This window comes from Muntiacus reevesi, chromosome 22 (genome assembly GCF_963930625.1).
Source record: "Muntiacus reevesi chromosome 22, mMunRee1.1, whole genome shotgun sequence".
NCBI classification, from domain to species: domain Eukaryota; kingdom Metazoa; phylum Chordata; class Mammalia; order Artiodactyla; family Cervidae; genus Muntiacus; species Muntiacus reevesi.
In genome coordinates, this window is record NC_089270.1 from 6338174 (window position 1) to 6359758 (window position 21585).

A 21585-nucleotide genomic window follows, 5' to 3' on the forward strand; every position below is an offset into this window, starting at 1 on the left:
TTCCCTTGGACTGCAAGGAGATCCAACTAGTCCATCGTAAAGGAGATCAGTCCTGGGTGTTCATTGGTAGGACTGATGCTGAAGCTGAAACTCCAGTACTCTGGCCACCTCATGCGAAGAGTTGACTCATTGGAAAAGACCCTGATGCTGGGAGGGACAGGGGGCAGGAGGAGAAGGGGACGACAGAGGATGAGATGGCTGAATGGCATCACCGACTCAATGGGCATGAGTTTGAGTGAACTCTGGGAGTTGGTGATGGACAGGGAGGCCTGGCGTGCTGCAATTCATGGGGTTGCAAAGAGTCGGACACGACTGAGCGACTGAACTGAACTGAACTGAACTGATTACATCAGCTCCACTTCAGATTATCAGGCATTAGATCCCAGAGGTTGAGAACCTCTGCTTTAGGGGGGGGAAATGTGAGAAGACAGATTAAAGAAGAAGAGTAGGATGTTGATGATTCTTGAGGTTGAGTAATGCTCAAAAGGGGATTGGCTATTATTTTCTCTAGTTTTAGAGATGTTTAAAGATTTCTGTAACAAAACGTTCTGTTCCTATGTGTGTCCTTGCTGTCTAGTGCCTTTGCCCATGTTCTTTCTTTCGCCTCGAATGCTCTTCTGCAGACTTTTCTAGTTTTTGCTCTCCCTCTTTCTTCAGGTCTTTACCAACCTGCCATCTTCCACAGAAGCCTTCTCATTTTATTACTATACTTAAAACTCTAAGCACTCCTTCCAGCACACGTCACCATCCGTCCCATATTTTTTGCTTTCTAGCCTGTGCCCCACCTCCCACTAGAATATCTGTTGCATCTGAGCGAGAATGGAGTCTGTTTGGTTCACTGCTATATCCCCAGGATGTAGCGGGGTTTGTGATAGGTAACAGAACCTCAATACAAACTTACTGAATAACTGTATTGCAAAAAATAGACACGATTTGGAAATAAAACCAAAAGGTGGGCACACATCCTTTCAATGTCCTTTCTGGTCATTGTTCGACAAGTTTGTTGTTACTCAGTTGCTAAGTGTATCCAACTCTCTGCAACACTCTGGAGCCAGACTCCTCTGTCTTCCACTATCTCCCAGAGTTTGCTCAAATTCATATCCATTAAGTTGGTGATGCTATCTAACCATCTCATCCTCTGCTTCTCCCTTCTCCTCCTGCCCTCAGTCCTTCCCAGCATCAGGGTCTTTTCCAATGAATTGGCTTTTTGCATCAGGTGGCCAAAGTATTATTGGAGCTTCAGCATCACTCCTTCCAATGAATATTCAGGGCTCCTTGAGGTTGGATCTCTTTGCAGTCTAAGGGACTCTAAAGAGTCTTCTCCAGCATCACAATTTGAAAGCATCAGTTCTTCAGTACTCAGCCTTCTTTATGGATCAAATCTCACATTCATACATGACTACTGGAAAAACCATAGCTTTGACTAGATGGACCTTTGTTGGCAAAGCAATGTCTCTGCTTTTTAATAGGCTGTCTAGGTTGGTCATAGCTTTCCTTCCAAAGAGCAAGCGTCTTTTAATTTCAAGGCTGCAGTCACCATCTGCAGTGATTTTGGACCCCCAGAAAATAAAATCTGCCATTTCTCCCACTTTCTCCCCTTCTATTTGCCATGAAGTGATGGGACCAGATGCCATGATCTTAATTTATTAATGTTGAGTTTTGAACCAGCTATTTCACTTTCCTCTTTCTTGACAAGTTTACTCCAGAATGAATTAATTATCTAGCAAGTTGTGTCTCTGTCTCTTCTACTGATTTTCAAACCTTGTGAAGTTTGATGGTAACTTATAGATCTTGTCTATTAGAGATGCAAATAATTTCTGTCTGATAGAAAAGATATTCCCAAAGGTTATGGCTTCTTATTGTCTTGCAGAACACTGACCAGTTTTAAATCTAACCTACCAATCTATTCTAATATTCCTTTTAAAATACTTACAAGTGATCCAGTGCTTCCCAATGTTCTCTGAGTGGACTTTATCACTTTACAGATTCCCTCATAAAGGAATAAATAAATCTTTGACATGTGTTGATTCTGTACATTATAAAATTCCTACCCTAAGCATTTTGAAATTCCTGCTTTGACAAATGAATTCAAATAAATTATTCAGTTCAAATAAGTTGTGGGGCTTCCAAGGTGGTCCAGTGGTTAAGACTCCTGGGCTTCTACTGCAGGGGGCACGGGTTCAATTCCTGGTTGGGGAACTAAGGTCCCTCATGCCATGTGGTAGCAGCAACTACAACAACAACAACAAAAAAGCTCAACAAAAAGATTGTGATGAGCTGTGCAAATGTTGGCTGGTATTCTTGGCTTTTTTGCCTCTTGAGGCTCTGATTCTGCCTTGCCGAGCTACACAACACACATCTGGTCCACTCACAACAAGACTCTTTTCCAGCTGGTAGAGGACATCTGGTCACCTATGGTCCCTCCCATCAGATTTGTCTTAACCGCACAACTTTAGGCCCTTTATCCTCTGTCCCCTCTGGCCACCCCTACTCCAGAACCACTCTCATTTGTTACCCCCTGGTGCACTTAGGCATCCATATCTGAAAGTGAAGGGGAAGAATATCCCCAGGTGGAATAAATAATATTTTACTCTTCTCTACTGATGAGCAACGTGATTCTGCTGCAGAGTCACAAATAGATGTCATCTCTCGGGCTCATTCTAACCCACTGCTAGCATCTATCTACAGGGCAGACTGAGGCTGAACCCAGGCTCACCCCCACGTGCTGTCAGCAGTCAGCAGTGGCTTCCAGGGACCCAGTATTAACGTGCCTGGTATGAACCACATCCTTCCTGACCCAGTTCCAAGAGGTGACAGTTCAAGACGTGAGATAAACCACAAACACTACGTCTGATAACTGGCGCAGGCGTGGCACCCTGCTGCCTCACCTGCGGAAGTCTTTGGCAAGTCCTGAAGCACAAGCACTAGGACCTTGCCTCACTAAATGCAGACCTGTGACCTCACCCAGCAGCCTAATGACTCACCTGTGAGATGACAGAGGACACCGGCTGCCTCCATCTGGAGACAGCAGAAACGCTAACACTCTGGGAACGGGTTGCCTCTGGCCTCAGCCCAGCTTAGAACTCTCTTGTGGAAACCATTGCTTGGGACGGCTCCAGGCTACGCAGTCAGTTCAAAAGCCAGTTCTACCATTTCGCCAGTTCTGACCCTGGGAAAATCTCTGTCTCTGCTTCCTCCACGTTTGAATGGGCCTGAAGGTTCCAAGAGTAGAAAGGGATGAGCTTCGGTCCCCACTCTGCCATATACTAACTCAAGATTGTCTTCACGCCCTGATACAGTCACAGAGAGCCCGGGGCTCAGAAAGACCACACTTAGAGTTTAATGGTCTGAAGTCGCTGTCTGGAAACTTTTAAAAACTTTGCCTTTGCTTTTGTGTTTCTACAAGACAAGCCCGATGGGACACTGGAAGGGCCTCGAAGCCTTGGCTCACATACGGTGCCCCATCGCTGCTTCTCCACCTCCCTGGGGCAGGGTCTTGCCTGTGAGGACCCTTCCTCTCTCTGCCCACCAGCAGGAGGGTCTGATGGAGTCAGGTACCCCTTCCCTGTGTAGCAAGTTTCGGGGAGCAGTCCAGCACCTGTGAGGCTCTGAACTCTCCCCGCCAGTAACCCCCAAGCTCAAGGGGACCCTGCAACCAGGAAAGGTTCATCTTGAATTTCTGCGGGATCTGTTTCTGTGACCGGAACCCTCATCTTCCCCTTTTGTTGTTACCTGCGTACATGATGGCCGGCCTCAGGGAGACGGGCTGAGCTGCCCACCGGTGAAGGTCTGCGAGGAAGTCAAACTAACACATCCCCCTGCCTGAGACTTGCCATCGTGGGGTCACGTGTAAGGACTGAATAGTCTTTTTACTTAGTTTCCTCACCTCCCCGCATTTCTGATTCACTAAAGAACCTGGGATCCAGGCCCCACAATATGGTTCTTTTGAGGTGCTAGCTTGCCATCTTCTTGGTAGGCTGCCTCCCAAATAAAGTCCTGATTGCAGTGCCTCGTCTCAGACTGATTGCGGTGGGCTTGGACTCAGTAACAACCCGACCTCAAACAGCAAATAAAAACCACCCGGCAGGGTTTCCCTGGTGGTCCAGTGGTTAAGAATCCACCTGCCAATGCAGAAGAAATGAGTTCCATCCCTGGTCTGGGAAGATCCCACATGCTGGGGGGCAACTAAATCCATTTTCCACAACTCCTGAGCCAGCACTCTGGAGCCCATGGTTCCCGACAAGAGAAGCCACCGCAACGAGAAGTCGTTGCACCACAGCCAGAGAGTAGCCACCTCTGGCTGCAGCTAGAGAAAGTCCACGTGTAGCAACCAAGACCCAGCGCAGCCAAAAAAAAAAAAAAAGATCACATAAAATAACAGTGATAAACCACCATGTCTGATTCTGTGTGACCCCATGGACCGCAGCCTGCCAAGCTTCTCTGTCCATGGGATTCTCCAGGCAAGAATACTGGAGCGGGTTGCCATTTCCTTCTCCAGGGGATCTTCCCCACCCAGGGATGGAATCCATGTCTCTTATGTCTCCTGCATCGACGGGGAGTTCTTTACCACAAGTGCCACCTAGGAAGCTCAAACTACCGCTCCAGTGGAGAGAGAGACCACAGAATAAAAAATCTTTCTGCTGCTTTTTGAACATTAAGCAAGTCATCTTTACTTGTACGAGGGCCCCACAAGTTACCTTGCGAGCTCTAACTGTCACTGAATCATTTATAATAACTGTCTCGGGTCCATCCCTACAATGCGTGTCCTAAGACTTCCCCGACAGGATGCTGATAATGTTGAGAAAGAACCCCTGAGATAAAGCTCCTAGTGCACTGCAGACAGCCCATACACAGTGATTCCCAACCTTTATCCCCTCGAAATTTCTAAACAGGCTTTTGGCAGCTGTTTTCCAAGGGTTTTTCCCTCCAAAGAGGGGAGGAGGAAGCAGAGCGGCCGTGAGTGCTCACTGTGGTGCTGAATAAAGGTTGTCTTTATTCATGGCCACTTCCTTCGGTTATTAATAACGATACCAGGGAGGGAGCGTGGGCTGCAGGCAGCTGCAAACAGCACGGACCTTTCTAAGAACAGTATCAGAAGCAAAGCCCGAGGCCAAAGAGCCTGGAAGTGGCCTCTCCGCTTCTCTCTCACCTGTTCCTGTCCTCTCACTCAGCCATCTAATGGGCGCCCAGAGCATCCAATTAACCCCGCCTTCTAGCAGATTCTACCCACTCCAGCTAACTTTCCCCAGATGTCCTGGGAGCACCCCAAGCCCCACAGGCCCCACACTCCGCTAATTTGCATACATCCTCCACCCCACCCTTCTCTCCATGGATAACTCAGCTGCAGGGTCTGACTTCCCTCCTCGTAACCATAGCAGAAGCTCGGATCCTTGTTTCACTTTCTACATTCAGTCAGGCCCACCTGAGACTCTCTGGCCCAGGTCCCTGCCTCAGAAGCCCAGAACGAAAGACAGGCTTGAAGGAAACCTGATCATCACAGAGCGCACGGGTGGACCGGAGGCCCTGTGGTGCGCTGATGAGGTTCAGGGTCTCACCGGGAGGAGGCACATGAGCAGGTGGCCATTCCATCGCCGCAAAGGGCGACCACACTGCCGCTCCGGCCCGCGCAAGGACGGCCACCCTCACGGTCTCATGTGCTGGGCACGTCCAGGCTGCACGTGGGCCAACACGGCCCTCCAGCCAGCGGGATCCTCCCGAGGTCCCACAGCCATCAGAGAGCTTTGGTCCACGGACTGGCCAACCTGCCACAAGCAATAGCATCTTATCTATCTCCCAGGCTTTGTTCAACAGGGTTAACCCACACTCTTGGGAACACCCTTTTGTGGAAACCCTACCGTTAAAGGAAGACGTCATGCATGGCCTCTTTCATCAGCTCCTTCCTGATCCAGCCTCTCCAGGTGGGTTCAGTTTGCTAAATCTCGGCGGTGCTGCTCTGACCCTTGGTACATGGCAATTCACGTACCAATATTTTCTTGTTTGATGGTACCTGCGTACATCCCACACGGCCCTGGGGAATCCAGCAAAAAGGGCTAATAACAGAGAAGTGGCTCCTCCCTGCTCAGGGCCCCTCTCGTCTGGGTACATCCTCTCAGCTGCTGTGCATCTCACTGTCCTGCGTTACTGTTTCCAGGCCCGTCCTCCTAAACTGGCCTTGCAGGACCTGGAGAGCAGTACCCATGTGCTCTTCCTCCCCGAATCCTCCACGTCCCCTCCCAGCTCCACACACACACACGAAAGCCTTGACTAAGAGTTCATATGAATCTGCTATTGGGTACAATTTTTTGCTCATACATTTAACAGGAAGTGGAAGTTAAGGAAACGCTAGAGTCATTAAAATGGGAGGCATGGGGAAGTAAAAATGAAGACTTGGCCCTGAGAAAGCTTATTGGAAATTCTGAAAAGGAAAGAGAAGCCAAAACAAATGATGAACTAGAGATACAGGCATCAGAAGAGACAGTGGATGTGATCACAGAAGTGATCACTAGCAGTTGGGAAAAGATCAAAGAAGAATCTTCTCTGATTAAGTCCCTCACTGTTTATGTATCAACAAGCACGGTGTGGACTTAAGCAGGTTCAATTCAGCAAGCACGGATTAAGACTCTGTAATGTGATGAAGGGCGTGCTGGACCACAGGGAATGCAGAGATGAATTAAACAGCCCCTCTCCATCCAAGGGAAATGGCCACCCATTCCAGTATTCTTGCCTGAAAAATCCCATGGACAGAGGAGCCTGGTGGGCTACAGTCCACAGGGTCACAAAAAGTTGAACATGACTGAGCATGAGCAAGCAAACAAGGTCTTCAGCCAGGACCCTAGCTTGTCTCGGGACAGGGACAAAAAAAATCATTTATTATGATTTTGTTCATTTCTATTATTTGCAATATACTGGCTTGTATATTGTTATTTAGTCTCTGAGCTGTTTCTGACTCTTTTGCAACGCCATGCACTGTAGCCCACCAGGCTCCTCTGTCCATGGGATTTCCCAGGCAAGAATACTGGAGAGGGTTGCGATATTTCCTCCAGGGGAATCTTCCCAGACCAGGATCCAACCCACGTCTTCTGCATTCCAGGCGGATTCTTCACCACTGAGTCATCTGTGTAGCCCCTACTGGCTTGTACATCATTCATTTAACCCAGCTAAATATTCTTGCTTATTATATTCCAGGCATTCTTTTAGAGCCTCGAGATAGATCCCTCAACAGAATGTCTCTAGACTAAGGGAGCTCATATTTCACGAGGCATCTGCTAGATTTTTAGCATTTTTAAATCTAGTTTTTTTAAAAAAAAGCAATAAGGTAGAAAGAGATGTAACAGAAGAACAAAAAAGATGATAAGGAAACGAACATTTAAAAGCTAACATAACGATACACAAAGGGTGAAGCTGTCCACAATACCTGACCCTCCTCGAATGGAGTGGGTGGTGTTGTTTCTCTGCCTCCCGAATCTGGGCTGAAGGGGTGACTGTTTTAACCAACGCGGAAGTGATGCTGCGCTGGTTACGGGCCTAACGCTTTAGGAAGGCCTCTACTTCTGAAAGTTTGGGAACTTGGAAGAAATTCAGCCACACCACAAAGAGATCGTATGGTGACACCACGAGAAGAGGGGCCCTGAAAAGAATACAGAGAGAGAAAGCGAGGCCACCACGCCGGATGGTACCACATGCCATGGCGCCATCTTGCAGGTGCCACGTTTTGGATGTTCCAGCCACGTCAGATGACTACAGCCCTAGCTGGCACCATGTGAAGCAGGCCATCCAGCTGATCCCAGACAAGCCACTCAATCGGGAAAGATTACAAATGGCTGAGGCTCTAAGCCCCTAAATGTTAGGGTAGTTTTTGATGCAGCAAAAGATAACCAAAACAGAAAGTGTACCTGGAAGCGAGCCATGGCCTAACGAAAACCTGAAACGTGTGTTCAGTTCAGTTCAGTTCAGTCGCTCAGTCGTGTCCAACTCTTTGCGACCCCATGGACCACAGCACGCCAGGCCTCCCTGTCCATCACCAACTCCCGGAGTTTACTCAAACTCATGTCCATGGAGTCGGTGATGCCATCCAACCATCTCATGCTCTGTCATCCCCTTCTCCTCCTGCCCTCAATCTTTCCCAGCATCAGGGTCTTTTCCAATGAGTCAGTTCTTCACATGAGGTGACCAAAGTATTGGAGTTTCAGCTTCAGCATCAGTCCTTCCAATGAACACCCAGGACTGATCTTCTTTAGGATGGACTGGCTGGATCTCCTTGTAGTCCAGCATGTGTACAATGGTTCATGGTCTATGTCAGCTTGGCTAGCCCATGGGACCCAGAGATTTAGTCAAATGCATCTGGATGTATGTTGCATTTATTGTGTGTGGGTGTGTGTGGGTATGTTACATTTAAATGGATGCACATTGAGTAAAGCAGGTGACCACCCACGGTCTGGGTGGGCCTCATTCAGTGATTTGAAAGCCTTAAAAAAAAGACTGACTTCTCCCAGGGAGAAGGGAATTCTGCCAGCAAAGGCCTTCAGATTGGAGCTGCATCATCAACTCTTCTCTGGATCTCTAGCCTGCCTGCCCACCCTAAAGATTTTGCCTTGTGAGACTCCAAATCATGTGAGCCAATTCCTTAAACATTATCAACTAGAGGATTTTTGCAGAAACTAAGCAAGTGAATACTGAATCATGAAGGATTTTATTCTTTTTGTTGGCCTAGTAGTCACATTATCTGAAGCAGAAGTATATTCTGAAGAACTATCATCTTCTGAGATCCTAGTATCTATGTTGCTTGGACAATCAGAGAAAGTATCTGCATAAAATTCACCGAAAAATGACTCTTCACTTAAAATTTTGTAAAAAAAAAAAAAATTGTAAAGTAATTAGCCTCCAACTAATAAAAATAAATAAAATAAAATAAAATTTTGTGATGTGTCCTTTTAAAATTTTTTATGGTAATAAACTTACTTATGATATACATAAGGTTGGAACAAAAACCTAATGGAGCAAAATATGAATGATAACAACCACAAGTTGTATAATGAACCCTTGATCAATTTTTAGCTCTAACAATTTTTCATGGTGATGTTAACTGTTTCACTCTTAAAAACACATTGCCACGTCTCTGGTCAATAATACGCTAAATGAGCACTTCCTCTCTCTTTCTCTCCCTCTGTCTCTATCTCTCTGTCTCTGTCTCTTTCTCTTGCTGATTACAACGTGGCTCTGGCATTTAGGACTGGGTGACAAGCTACAGTTATTAATTGAAAGGCCTCAAGAAGACTATTTGTGAAGGCTGAACAGACAGGACAGAAATTGTTATTGGAGGCTGGGAAAATGAAACCTGTGCTATGAAGACCTGTCACCTGCCATAATGGAGCCAATAGAAACAGACCTAGTGAACTTAGGGTTTTGGCTAAGGAGATTTCCAGGCAGAATGTTGGAAGTGCCAACTCATTTCTTTTAGCTGTCTGTGAGAAACATCCAGGGAGAAAGAGAGAAATAAACCAAAAGAGAACTGTTCCTTTCTAAGCAGATTCAAGAGCAAGCATTTCCAAGTCAAGATTTGTTAGGTTTGAAATAAAACTGCTTTTTGTTCCCAATCTTTCCTAGTAAAAGGATTTCAAAGCAAGAAATGGCCTCCAGGCAATGATCACATCCAGGGTGCTGCCAATAAAACACATTCACAGGGTCAAGACTTCAGAGGTGTGACTGGAAGGCTCTGAGACATCATGGAGAAGAAGCTCAGCATTTCCAGCATCCCAGGTGACGCCAGCCTTTCAGCTGACCCTTCCACCATGCCATTCACGGAAGTGATGTCTGAGCTGTTTGGGATGCTCCAGCTTAGCTAAGCCCCCCAGTGACTTCAGCCCCAGCTGACACCACAAGGAAAAGAAGAACCACCTAGCTAAGCCCATCAATCCTCAGAGTCATGCAAAACAGTAAAACGACTTATGTTTTAAGACACTAAGTTTGGGGATGGTTTGTTACATGGTAATAGATAAGCAAAATACCAACTACAGATTATTTGAAACTAAAGAGTAATAAGGGAAGAGACCTATCATAAACCTACTGAAGGCAGTGGGGTGATAATTATCAGTGGCTAACAAGTCCGTTTACCTAGCACTGCCACATTCTGTCTTTCTTCCTCGACACTCGATTTTACACAGCTGCAATTATTATCATTTTTATGACAGTCTTGTTTTGCATGATATTACTTATCACATTTTTATATGTTATACATAGTTTGAATAAAGTACTGCAGGGGTAAGAAGAGCCAGATTAGAGTAGAAATACCAACTTGAACAGTTGGCATAAATTGCTGCTTGGGCCCTCTATAAATAATCAAGGCAAGAGAGAGTAGTCTAGGCAAGAGATGGATGCCAAGAAGGATCGCAGAAATGGTCTCAGCTTTCATCAGGGAAAAGAGTGTATGACTACAAGGGAAATAGCATGCTGGACTTTCAACAACAAGGAAGGAGGAAGTTATTAACCAAAGAGCCATGACCTTGAAGTTAAAGTCTCTGGGGGAACAGAAATTAGAGGGCTACAAGGACAACAGGCAGAGAGAAAGAAAACACCATTAGATTACATATAATCTATAATATATGAAGAATTCTCATGGAAAGAAATAAGCAACACAGTGGAAATTAACAAGGATCTGAATAGGAAACTCACAGGAAGAAAAATACAAATAACCAATAACCATACACAATACTCTAAGAATCACCAATAATCAGGGAACAGTTAGTTGTTTTTCTCACAACTCGAAAGAGTTCTTACTAGTCAACAATGAAGAGATTGTGGGAAAGTATGACCTCTGATAGGTGGTGATGGGAGTATAAAACGATACAGTTACTTTGGAGAGAATTCAGAAATATTTATCAAATTTTTAAAATATGCACAATACCCCCCTTTGGCCCAGTAGAAATCTATCCTATAGAAACACTCCCATATGTTCACAAATATATGTATATGCTGTTGTTTAGTCTCTAAGTCATGCCCGACTCTTTGCAACCCCCTGGACTGTAGCTCCCCAGGCTCCTCTTTACATGGGATGCTCTGTCCATGGGATGCTCCAGGTAAGAATAGTGGAGTGGGTTGCCATTTTCTCCTCACAGAGATCTTTCTGACCCAAGGATCGAACCCTTGTCTCCTGTGTCTCCTGCATTGCAGGTAGATTCTTTACCACTGAGAAGCCTGGGTAGCTATATATATATATATAACATATATAACAAATATATATATAACATAATATATATAACAAAAATTATATATTTAACAAAAATATTCATTGCAGCCTGTTTCTCCCCAACCGGCATGATAGCTTCATGACAGTGGGCACTTTGTCCTTCAGTCCTGTATTGTCAGAACTAGATCACTTTCTGAAACATAGAAGATGCTCAACAGACATTTATTGAATAAATGAATGGGACTGAACATTGGAAACTAATTTTCTATCAGTAGGAAATATTTACATCCACCCTACAGAATACTATTAGCTGTTAGGTGGTGCTAGTGGTAAAGAACCTGCCCTCCAATGCAGGAGACATAAGAAATGGGGATTTAATCCCTGGGTCCATGAGATCCCCTAGAGGAGGGCATGGCAATCCATTCTAGTAATCTTGCCTGAAGAATCCCATGGACAGAGAAACCTGGTAGACTACAGTCCAAAGGGTCACAAAGAGTCAAACATGACTGAAGCGACTTAACCTGCACAACCTATGTGTAGTGACATTGAAAGATCTCTGGGGTCAATTATGAATTAAAAAAAAATAATAATAATAATTACAGTAGAAAAAAATTTTCATCATTGAAGGATTGATCTGGTGGATTGTGATTTAAATAAATCAAATCTTAGGCACCTACGTTTTTTGTTTTTTGCTTTTACTTTTATTTGGATTTTTTTTTTTTTTTTTTTTTTTTTTTTGCGGCATTTATTACCAGGCCATAGTTTTTGTTCTTTCAGTTTCTTCTGGGATATCTTTTTCTTTTGTGCAACCTCCTCTTCTGATTTAGGGCTTCCTTGGTGGTTCAGACAGTAAAACGTCTGCCTACAATGCAGGAGACTCGGGTTTGATCCCCGGCTTGGGAAGATTAGGAATAATCTGTTCCTTTCCAGTGAGGATCATCTCAGTGTGACCGGGAGAGCTCATGCATGGGTTGATCCGACCATGAGCTCTGCAAGTCCTGCACCAACAGCAAATGGTTACTAGAGGTCACCTTTAGGCCGATTATGGAAAAGGAACATCTGTTTTGATGCTGGCCTTGGTCCATGTTTATTATCATTGAAAGATGTCTGTGATATTGCACTTCCCTCAAAGATAGCATGTTGAACGTTTAAAACATATCAGGATTTTTGCTCTTAATTCCCATCATTCCCCCCATGTGGTAGGTACTGACGTTCCATTTCACAGCTAAGAACACTGAAGTTCAAAGAAAGTTAGTAATTTGCCCAGTTACACTGTGACAGAGCCGGGATTTAATCCCAGTGTGACTCCAGAGTTCCTGCTCTTAAACTATCCAAGGATAAAGTGACTGTATGTTCTGATTAAGGCCAGCAGAATTATGAATAGTGTCCCCTTTCTTTCCAAAAAGCTCCAGACACAGTCAATGCATTATGATCCCTCCACCTACAGAACCTACACAGGTAGCAGAGTGTTAAGAGTTCAGTTTCTGGAGCCAAATTTGGGGCAGTTTGCTCAAATTCTCCAATTCAGTTTGCTTACATGTAATAAGGAGATAGCACAAGTAATGCCTCAGATAGTTGTGAAAGGGCTAAATATTTGGTTTAACATTTTTTAAGTGCCTGGCACACAGGAAGTACCAGATTAATTATTAACCTGCTTACACAAAGTGTGTGTGTAAGTGTATTGAGAGATATCTGGAAAGATGTTCAAAAAATAGTAACAAGATATCCCCATTAATATTTTAAACATATATATGCATTCACCAAAGGATGTGCCTTTCTGACATTGTGTGTTTCGAATTCTGAGTGTGTGTCTAACATTGAGGAAGCATCCTGACAAGCACTAAAAAGCCACCTAATCTCTATGGCATCCTGCTTGCTATACGGATGTGAACGCCCCAAAGATGATCAAACAACAGCAATTTAAAGACTATTAAATTAAATGAAAATAAAATGATCACTTTTACCATTACCATTTCAGATTGTGTATTACTTGATTTGAGCTTCCGGGGTAGCTCAGCTGGTGAGGAATTAGCCTACAACGCAGGAGGCCCCGGTTTGATTCTTCAGTGGGGAAGATCCCCTGGAGAAGGGATAGGCTACCCACTCCTGTATTCAGGGGCTTCCCTGGTGGCTCAGATGGTAAAGAATCCACCTGCAACATGGGAGACCTGGGTTTGATCCCTGGGTTGGGAAGATCCTCTGGAGGAGAGCATGGCAATCCACTCCAGTATTCTTTCTTGGAGAATCCCCAGGGACAAGGGAGCCTGGCAGGCTACAGTCCATGGGGTCGCAAAAGGCCGGACAGGAATGAGCGATTAAACACAGCACAGCACATCACTTGATTTAATTGATATGTTAAATGAAATCTAAAGGAATAGCTCATCTTCTACATTTTCTCTCAATTAACTAATTGTAAGCAAAACACTTGAGACCTAGGCAATCTGGACTAGAACAATTTGCAAGTAAGAAACTTCAGTGGTTGCGCTAGAACCTGAACTCAAGGGCACGCAGGGAGGCTTGGGGAAGGGGAAAGGGGGGGGTCTCTCTACCCATTTCCTCTCTCCCCCACCCGGGGTCAAGTGTGATAGGAGGCAGAACTGAATTGAATCACATAGGTGGATATCGCAGCTAGCCTGCCCGCCTTTGGCGGCCTGGAAAAAGCAACCAGCACCTTTTTACTTCCCAGCTTATTTACTACTTCATGTACAATTTCAAAACTGAGTTTTCCGGGTGGAACTAAGCCCTGGGAATGGAAGTCAGGAAATCGGTTCACTTTGGGGGGAAGATTAGTGGCTAGCTGGGATAGGGCCCGAGAAACCTTCACAAAAGTTTCCATAGACTGGGTGTTTCCAGGGTCTCTACCGATTCATAAAGCAGATGCACTTTCGCGGCTGTTAGAATCTTAATTTTTAACCTTGCTGTTACTTTGCTTTCTGTCGTTACTGGCAGCTCTGGTCACATTCATTTCAGGGCGCACAAGGAGAATCTCGGGGCTGGTATATTAATGAATGAAATGAATGTCGGTGATCCGGCCCTCCAGACACTGTCCTTCCCCGACCCCAGCCTCCGCAAACCACTTAATCCAGTGTCATCTGCAACACTCCGGGGACTTGGGAGGCAAGAGATGGCGAACAGAAACCCCGCGCAAAGTAGATAATGCCAGCAGCTCACCTGCCTCCCGTTGACCTTCCGAACCCGGTGGGCACCCGGGGCGGGGGGGTGGGCTGCGGCCCCAAATGGAAGGCCCGGCTCTGGGCGTCTCGGACAAGTCCCACCCGCCGAGCGGACGCGCCGGGAGCCGCGCGCTCTCGGCTGGCTCCCTGGGACCCCCGGCCGCCCGCACCTCTAGCGAGTGGCGCGCGCAAACGCGAGCCCGGACTGCCTACTCGGCACCGCCCGGCGGGCTCTCAGCTGACTCGGGACAGTGGATGCCTTGTTGCCAGCAAATGCAGACGGCTGCCGCTCGGCGCGCGGGGTCCAGCTGTGCCCAGCGCGCCCGCCGAGCGCCGTCCCCACCGCGCCTGGGGCCCCGCGGGGCGCCCAAGACGCCCACTCACCTGGCACCCGGCCGCATCTGCTGGGTGTAGTAGTCGCATCGCTCCTGGATGATTTTCTGAAAATCGGCGGTGCTGCCTCTCCCGTGCCACCTGTTGAGCCCGGAGTAGTGCCACTTGTAGATTCCGATCGCCCCCCCGGTGATCCCCGCCACCAGAAGGCACAAAAGAACGAAGCAGCAGAGCTTCCTCTGGGTGCAGCAGTCACCCATGGAGTCGGATGCGGGTCGCCGGGACCGACTTGGAGAAGAGGCTGCTAGAGTCCCAGCGGCCGGGGAGGAGAGCCCTAGCCCGGTTCTCAAACTGCACTTCCCCTTTAGCGCTCGCTCGCCTTTTCTCTCGCTTCCTTTCCTGCTCCTCCCCCCTCCTTCGAAGTCCCTCGGTGGCGATCGCTCGACCAATAAGGATCTCACGGTCTTAAAAAGCCTTCAGCCATTCACTTCCTAGATGGCAAGAGTGAACATCGACAGTTTAGGAATCAGCGAACTAAAATGGACTGGATCAGATACATGGATTATATTCTTTGCAGCCAAAGACGGAGAAGCTGTATACAGTCAGCAAAAACAAGACCGGGAGCTGACTGTGGCTCAGATCATGAACTCATCATTGCCAAATGCAGACTTAAATTGAAGAAAGTAGGGAAAACCACTAGACCATTCAGGTATGATGTAAATCAAATCGCTTATGATTATACACTGAAAGGGACAAATAGATTCAAGGGGTGAGATCTGATAGGCAGTGTGCCTGAAGAACTATGGATGGAGGTTCATGACATTGTACAGAAAGCAGTGATCAAGACCATCCCCAAGAAAAAGAAATGCAAAAAGGCAAAATGGTTGTCTGAGGAGGCCTTACAAATAGCTGAGAAAAGAAGAGAAGCAAAAGGCAAAGGAGAAAAGGAAAGATATACCCATTTGAATGCAGAGTTCCAAACAATAGCAAGAAGAGATAAGAAAGCCTTCCTCAGTGATCCGTGCAAAGAAATAGAGGAAAACAATAGAATGAGAAAGACTAGAGATCTCTTCAAGAAAATTAGAGATACCAAGGGAACATTTCATGCAAAGATGGGCACAATAAAGGACAGAAACGGTATGGACCTAACAGAAGCAGAAGATATTAAGAAGAGGTGGCAAGAACACACAGAAGAACTGTACAAATAAGATCTTCATGACCCAGAGAATCACAATGGTGTGATCACTCACCTAGAGTCAGACATCCTGGAATGTGGAGTCAAGTGGGCCTTAGGAAGCATTACTATGAACAAAGCTAGTGGAGGTGATGAAATTCCAGTTGAGCTATTTCAAATCCTAAAAGATGATGCTGTGAAAGTGCTGCACTCAATATGCCAGCAAATTTGGAAAACTCAGCAGTGGTCACAGGACTGGAAAAGGTCAGTTTTAATTCCAATCCCAAAGAAAGGCAATGTCGAAGAATATTCAAACTACTGCATAATTGCACTCATCTCACACACTAGCAAAGTAATGCTCAAAATTCTCCAAGCCAGGCTTCAAAAGTACCTGAACCATGAGCTTCCAGATGTTCAAGCTGGTTTTAGAAAAAGCAGAGGAACCACAGATCAAACTGTCAATGTGTTGGATCCTCGAAAAAGCAAGAGAGTTCCAGAAAAACATCTATTTCTGCTTTACTGACCATGCCAAAGCCTTTGACTATGTGTATCACAACAAACTGGAAAATTTTGAAAGAGATGGGAATACCAGACTGCCTGACCTGCCTCCTGAGAACTCTGTATGCAGGTCAAGAAGCAACAATTAGAACTGGACGTAGTACAACAGACAGGTTCCAAATCTGGAAAGGAGTGCATCAAGGCTGTATATTGTCACACTACTTATTTATCTTATATTCAGAGTACATCATGAGAAATGCCGGCCTGGATGAAGCACAAGCTGGAATTAAGACTGCCAGGAGAAATATCAATGACCTCAGATAGACACCACCCTATGGCCGAAAGTGAAGAGGAACTAAAGAGCTTCTTGATGAAAGTGAAAGAGGAGAATGAAACATTTGACTTAAAACTCAACATTCAGAAAACTAAGATCATGGCATCTGGTCCCATCACTTCATGGCAAATAGATGGGGAAACAGTGGAAACAGTGACAGACTTTATTTTTGGGGGCTCCAAAATCACTGCAGATGGTGATTGCAGCCATGAAATTACAAGATGCTTGCTTCTTGGAAGGAAAGTTATGACCAACCTAGACAGCATATTAAAAAGCAAAGACATTACTTTGTCAACAAAGGTTTACCTAGTCAAGGCTATGGTTTTTCCAGTAGTCATGTATGGATGTGAGAGTTGGACAGTGAAGAAAGCTGAGGGCCAAAGAACTGATGCTTTTGAACTGTGGTGTTCAATATTCATTGGAAGGAATGAATGGCCAATACTTTGGCCACCTGATGCGAAGAACTGACTCATTGGAAAAGACCCTGATGCTGGGAAAGATTGAAGGTAGGAGAAGAAGGGGACAACAGAGGATGAGATGGTTGGATGGCATCACTGTCTCAGTGGACATGAGTTTGGGTAAGCTTTGAGAGCTAGTGATGGACAGGGAGGCGTGGCTGCTAAAGTCCATGGGGTTGCAAAGAATCAGATACGACTGACTGACTGAACTGAACTGAACTGAATTGTTCACTTCCGGAGCAGAGGGAGCCAGGCTCCTCATCTCCAGGGAGAAGCCACCACTTTGTCTTTACTTGTTGTCCTGTTGCTCAGTCGTGACTCTTTGCGATCCTGTGAACTGCAGCCCACCAGGCTTTGCTGTCCATGGATTTTTCCAGGCAAAAATACTGGAGTGGATTGCCATTTCCTTTCTCTGGAGAATCTTCTCCACCCAGGGATCAAACTGGCCTCTTCTGCATTGACAGGCGGATTGTTCACCACTGAGCCACCTGGGAAGCCCTTGACCTTACTTGGCAGATGCTCAAAGAACAGACAGTATAACTATACACCTTGGTTGGCTCCCTTTCCCAAGCGAACTTTACACAAAGTGACTGTCTGCCTCCCAGCCTGTGTGCGTGCAATATCTACCTCTGCTTATCATTTTGAGAAACACCTGCTCAGCCTCCTGTAAAGGCTCTGCTTAAGCCTTCTCTCCAGCGGCATCAGTGTAAGTTCTGCCTGGGTGCTGTGGGGTAAGTTACTTGACCTCTTTGTGCTTCAGATGTAAAGTGGACACCATAGTCATACTGACTTTACGGAGTTGTTATGAGGATTGAGTGAGCTCATTATTACCAAGGGCTTTCCTGGTGGCTCAGCTGGTAAAGAATCTGCCTGCAATGTGGGAGACCTGGGTTCGATCCCTGGGTTGGGATCCCCTGGACTGGGGAATGGCTACCTACTCCAGTATTCTGGCCTGGAGAATTCCATGGACAGGGAAGCCTGCCACAGAGGAGGCTGGCGGGCTATAGTCCATGGGGTCGCAAAGACATGACTGAGTGACTTTCACTTCACTTCTTCACTTGCCAAGTGTTTAGCTAGGCGCATGATAAGCCCTCAACTACTCCCTGAGGCTGTCGACAGGATGCAGTTCTGTAACCCACGCGGTGCTGCTTGGAACATGCCTGGCATGTGTCTGGCATGCAGTCAGTACTCAAAGTAGTGATTCAATAAATAATCCAATGGCTTTTCCCGCACCCACTGCATTGCCTCTCTCAAGGTTCTACACTAGGAGCATCTCTGATATTTCAGCAGAGACCTAAGGAAAGCGATTTCCGGGGGCAAAAAATTTCCATACAGTGTGGAGGGCAGGTGCCAATACCCTGAGGCAGAAAAACTCCAGAAGGTAGTGGAGGACAGAGGAGCCTGGTGTGTGTGCATGGGATTGCAAAGAGTGAGACACGCGTTAGCGACTGAACAACAACAAGAAAAGCTCTTGGTCTGTTACGCAGGGCTCAGGGAGGCAGATCAGGGGAGAAGTTCAGAGGGTAGGGGGAAGGCAGGCCACCTATGGGCCTGCAGCACAAACGAAGGACTTTTGGGGCTGTGGATTTTATTTTTAACCTATTTAAGGTCACTGAGGGACTTGATCAGATATAACACTTTAAAGGCTCCGTCTGGCTTCTGTATTGAGAATAAATTGTAGGAAAGTAAAGATAGAAAGGTGGACACCTGTCATGATGACTGTAACCAGGAGAGTAACAGCAGAAGCAGCAAAGAAAAAAAAGGAAGTTGCATTCCTGACTTAGTTTGAAAGCAGAAGCATGGGAATTTACTTATGAGTTGGATGTAGGGTTTACCAGAAAGAGGGGAGTCTAAGATGACTCCAGTAATTTTGGTCTGAGTAACTGACCAGAGAAAGGACAGAATTGCCATGTACAGCGAAAGAAAAACTGGGGGTGAAATAGATTTGGTTTTGGGGGGAAAAGGAATGAAGCAAGAATTTGGTTTCAGAGGTCTTAAGTTTGAGATGCCTATTAGACTGCAAGAGCAGACACCAAGTGACTGATGGGATATAAACATTTGGCATTCAGGCCAGGGGTTAGTCCTGGAGACATGGGTATGGACACATATAGTTGTTGGTTTTTTTTTTTAATTTGATTCACATCTTAGCCATTTGTAATGCGTTAGAACTTTTGTTTATTTATTTATTTTTGACTGTGCTGGGTCTTTGCTGTGCGGGCTTGCAGACAGCGGGGACTACTCCCTAGCTGCAGTGGGCAGGCTCCTCCTTGCTGTGACCTCTCTGGTTGCAGAGCACAGGCTCTAGGTACATGGGCTTAGTTGCAGCATGCCAGCTTAGTAGTTGCAGCTTCCGGGCTTAGTTGCCCTGTGACATGGGAGATCTTCCCAGACCAGGGATTAAACCCAAGCTCTTCCCTGATACTGGGTCTTCACAGATGCCATCACCTCTTCACCCCCCTCCCCACCCCTGCTCCCATCCCCAGCCAACTCCTCCTGATTTCCCTTAATGTGACTTTCTCTGGAAGCCTTTCCTGACCCCATGGAGATCCCAAACTGGGTTAGGTCTCCAAGCTGTATACTTTCCTAGCAGAAGAACACAGATGTCAGTGACCATACAGAGCCCCAGATCTCTGGTCTGGACCACCTAGACCAGGAACACGTCCTCTGAGAATTTCTTCAAGATGTCCTCTTCAACTGGGCCAGAGTTTGCTCGAGCCTGGGTCTGCAGGAACAGTAGCTCATTCTCTCAGTATCCTGGGACTCAAGTTGGTGTCCACAACTGCTGGCTGAATGAATAGATGAATGAATCACAGACCAGAGTCTTCTTTCTGGCCCCTGCCACCCCATCCTTTCCAAACTAGATTCAGAGGGTTACTTTTACAATCTCAGATCTACGTGAAATAGTATGAATATGGGGTAAGAAAAGTTGGTTTTGACCGAGGGTTCATTTCCCTGATCTCTGACCTTGCGCTCTGCCTTCCTCCACTCCCTTCTCCTGGGTGTGAACTTTGTTTTACACTGAATATTGAGCAAGATCCAAAATCAGTTACTCCTATTCCTTACTGAACTGAGTCTTTTGTTATTACAGCATCTAAGATCTGCCACGCAAAACAATCCCTTGTAACAAGGCATTTGTTTTTGGAAATAGGGGAGTTGTTTCATATTTAATGGGTACAGTTTCAGTTCAAGAATGTAAAAAATTTGAGAGATGGACAATGGTAGGAGTTGCAAAACAATGTGAATGTTCTCAGTGCCACTAAACTGTACAGCTAAATATGGTTAAATAGTATGTTTTATGTTATGTCACTTTTACCAAAATAAGAAAAAACTTTAAAAGAAAAGATAAATACACATGGAATAAAAGCCAAATAGAACCAGGTAAATATGTAGAAAGTCATTCTTTCTCCTACCCTGGATGTTCCTCTTCAGTTCAGTTCAGTCGCTCAGCGTGTCCGATTCTTTGTGACCCCATGAACCACAGCACGCCAGGCCTCCCTGTCCATCACCAACTCCCAGAGTTCACTCAAACCCATGTCCATTGAGTTGGTGATGCCATCCAACCATCTCATCCTCTGTCGTCCCTTTCTCCTCCTGCCCTCAATCTTGTCCAGCATCAGGGTCTTTTCAAATGAGTCAGCTCATCAGGTGGTCAAAGTATTGGAGTTTCAGCTTCAGCATCAGTTCTTCCAATGACTATTCGGGATTGATTTCCTTTAGGATGAACTGGTTTGATCTCCTTGCAGTCTGAAGGACTCTCTAGAGTCTTCTCCAACATCGCAGTTCTAAAGCATCAATTCTTCAGCACTCAGCCTTTTTTATGGTCCAACTTTCACATCCATACATGACTACTGGAAACACCATAGCTTTTACTAAACAGACCTTTGCAAGCACAGTAACGCCTCTGCTTTTTAATATGCTGTCTGGGAACTAAGATCCCACATGCCTCACGTGACCAAAAAGTAAAATACAAAATAAATAAATAATATTTTTTAAACAAAGAAGATGGGGCATATGTTTACCATAGACTATGACTCAGCCATAAGAAGAATGAAATATTTTTATTTGTAGTGTCATGGGTGGACCTAGGGATGATCATACAAAGTGAAGTAATTCAGGAAGAGAAAGACAAATATCATATATCATTTATTCATGAAATCTAAAAAATAATCTAATACAAATGAATGTATTTAGAAAACAGAAATGGACTCAGGGACATAGAAAGCAAAACTTATTTTTACCAAAGGGGAAAGGGAAGGGGGAGGGATAAATTAGGAATATGAAATTAACAGATACACACTACTGTATATAAAACAGATAAGCAACAAGGATTATCTGTATAATACAGGGAACAGTATTCAATGCCTTGTAATAAAGTATAATGGAAAATAATCTGAAAAATACAGATATACAACTGAATCAATTTGCTATACACC

General features: G+C 45.5%; 1 protein-coding gene across 1 annotated transcript in view; it reads right to left on the reverse strand.

Moving 5' to 3' along the window:
* Nucleotides 1-15095, reverse strand: part of CD38 (CD38 molecule) — a 53629-nt gene extending 38534 nt beyond the window's left edge. Inside the window, exon 1 of the mRNA XM_065914605.1 lies at nt 14740-15095. Coding sequence (XP_065770677.1) covers nt 14740-14948 — 209 coding nt within the window. The 5' untranslated portion in view covers nt 14949-15095. The remainder of the gene's footprint in view (nt 1-14739) is intronic.
* Nucleotides 15096-21585: the final 6490 nt, after the last annotated feature.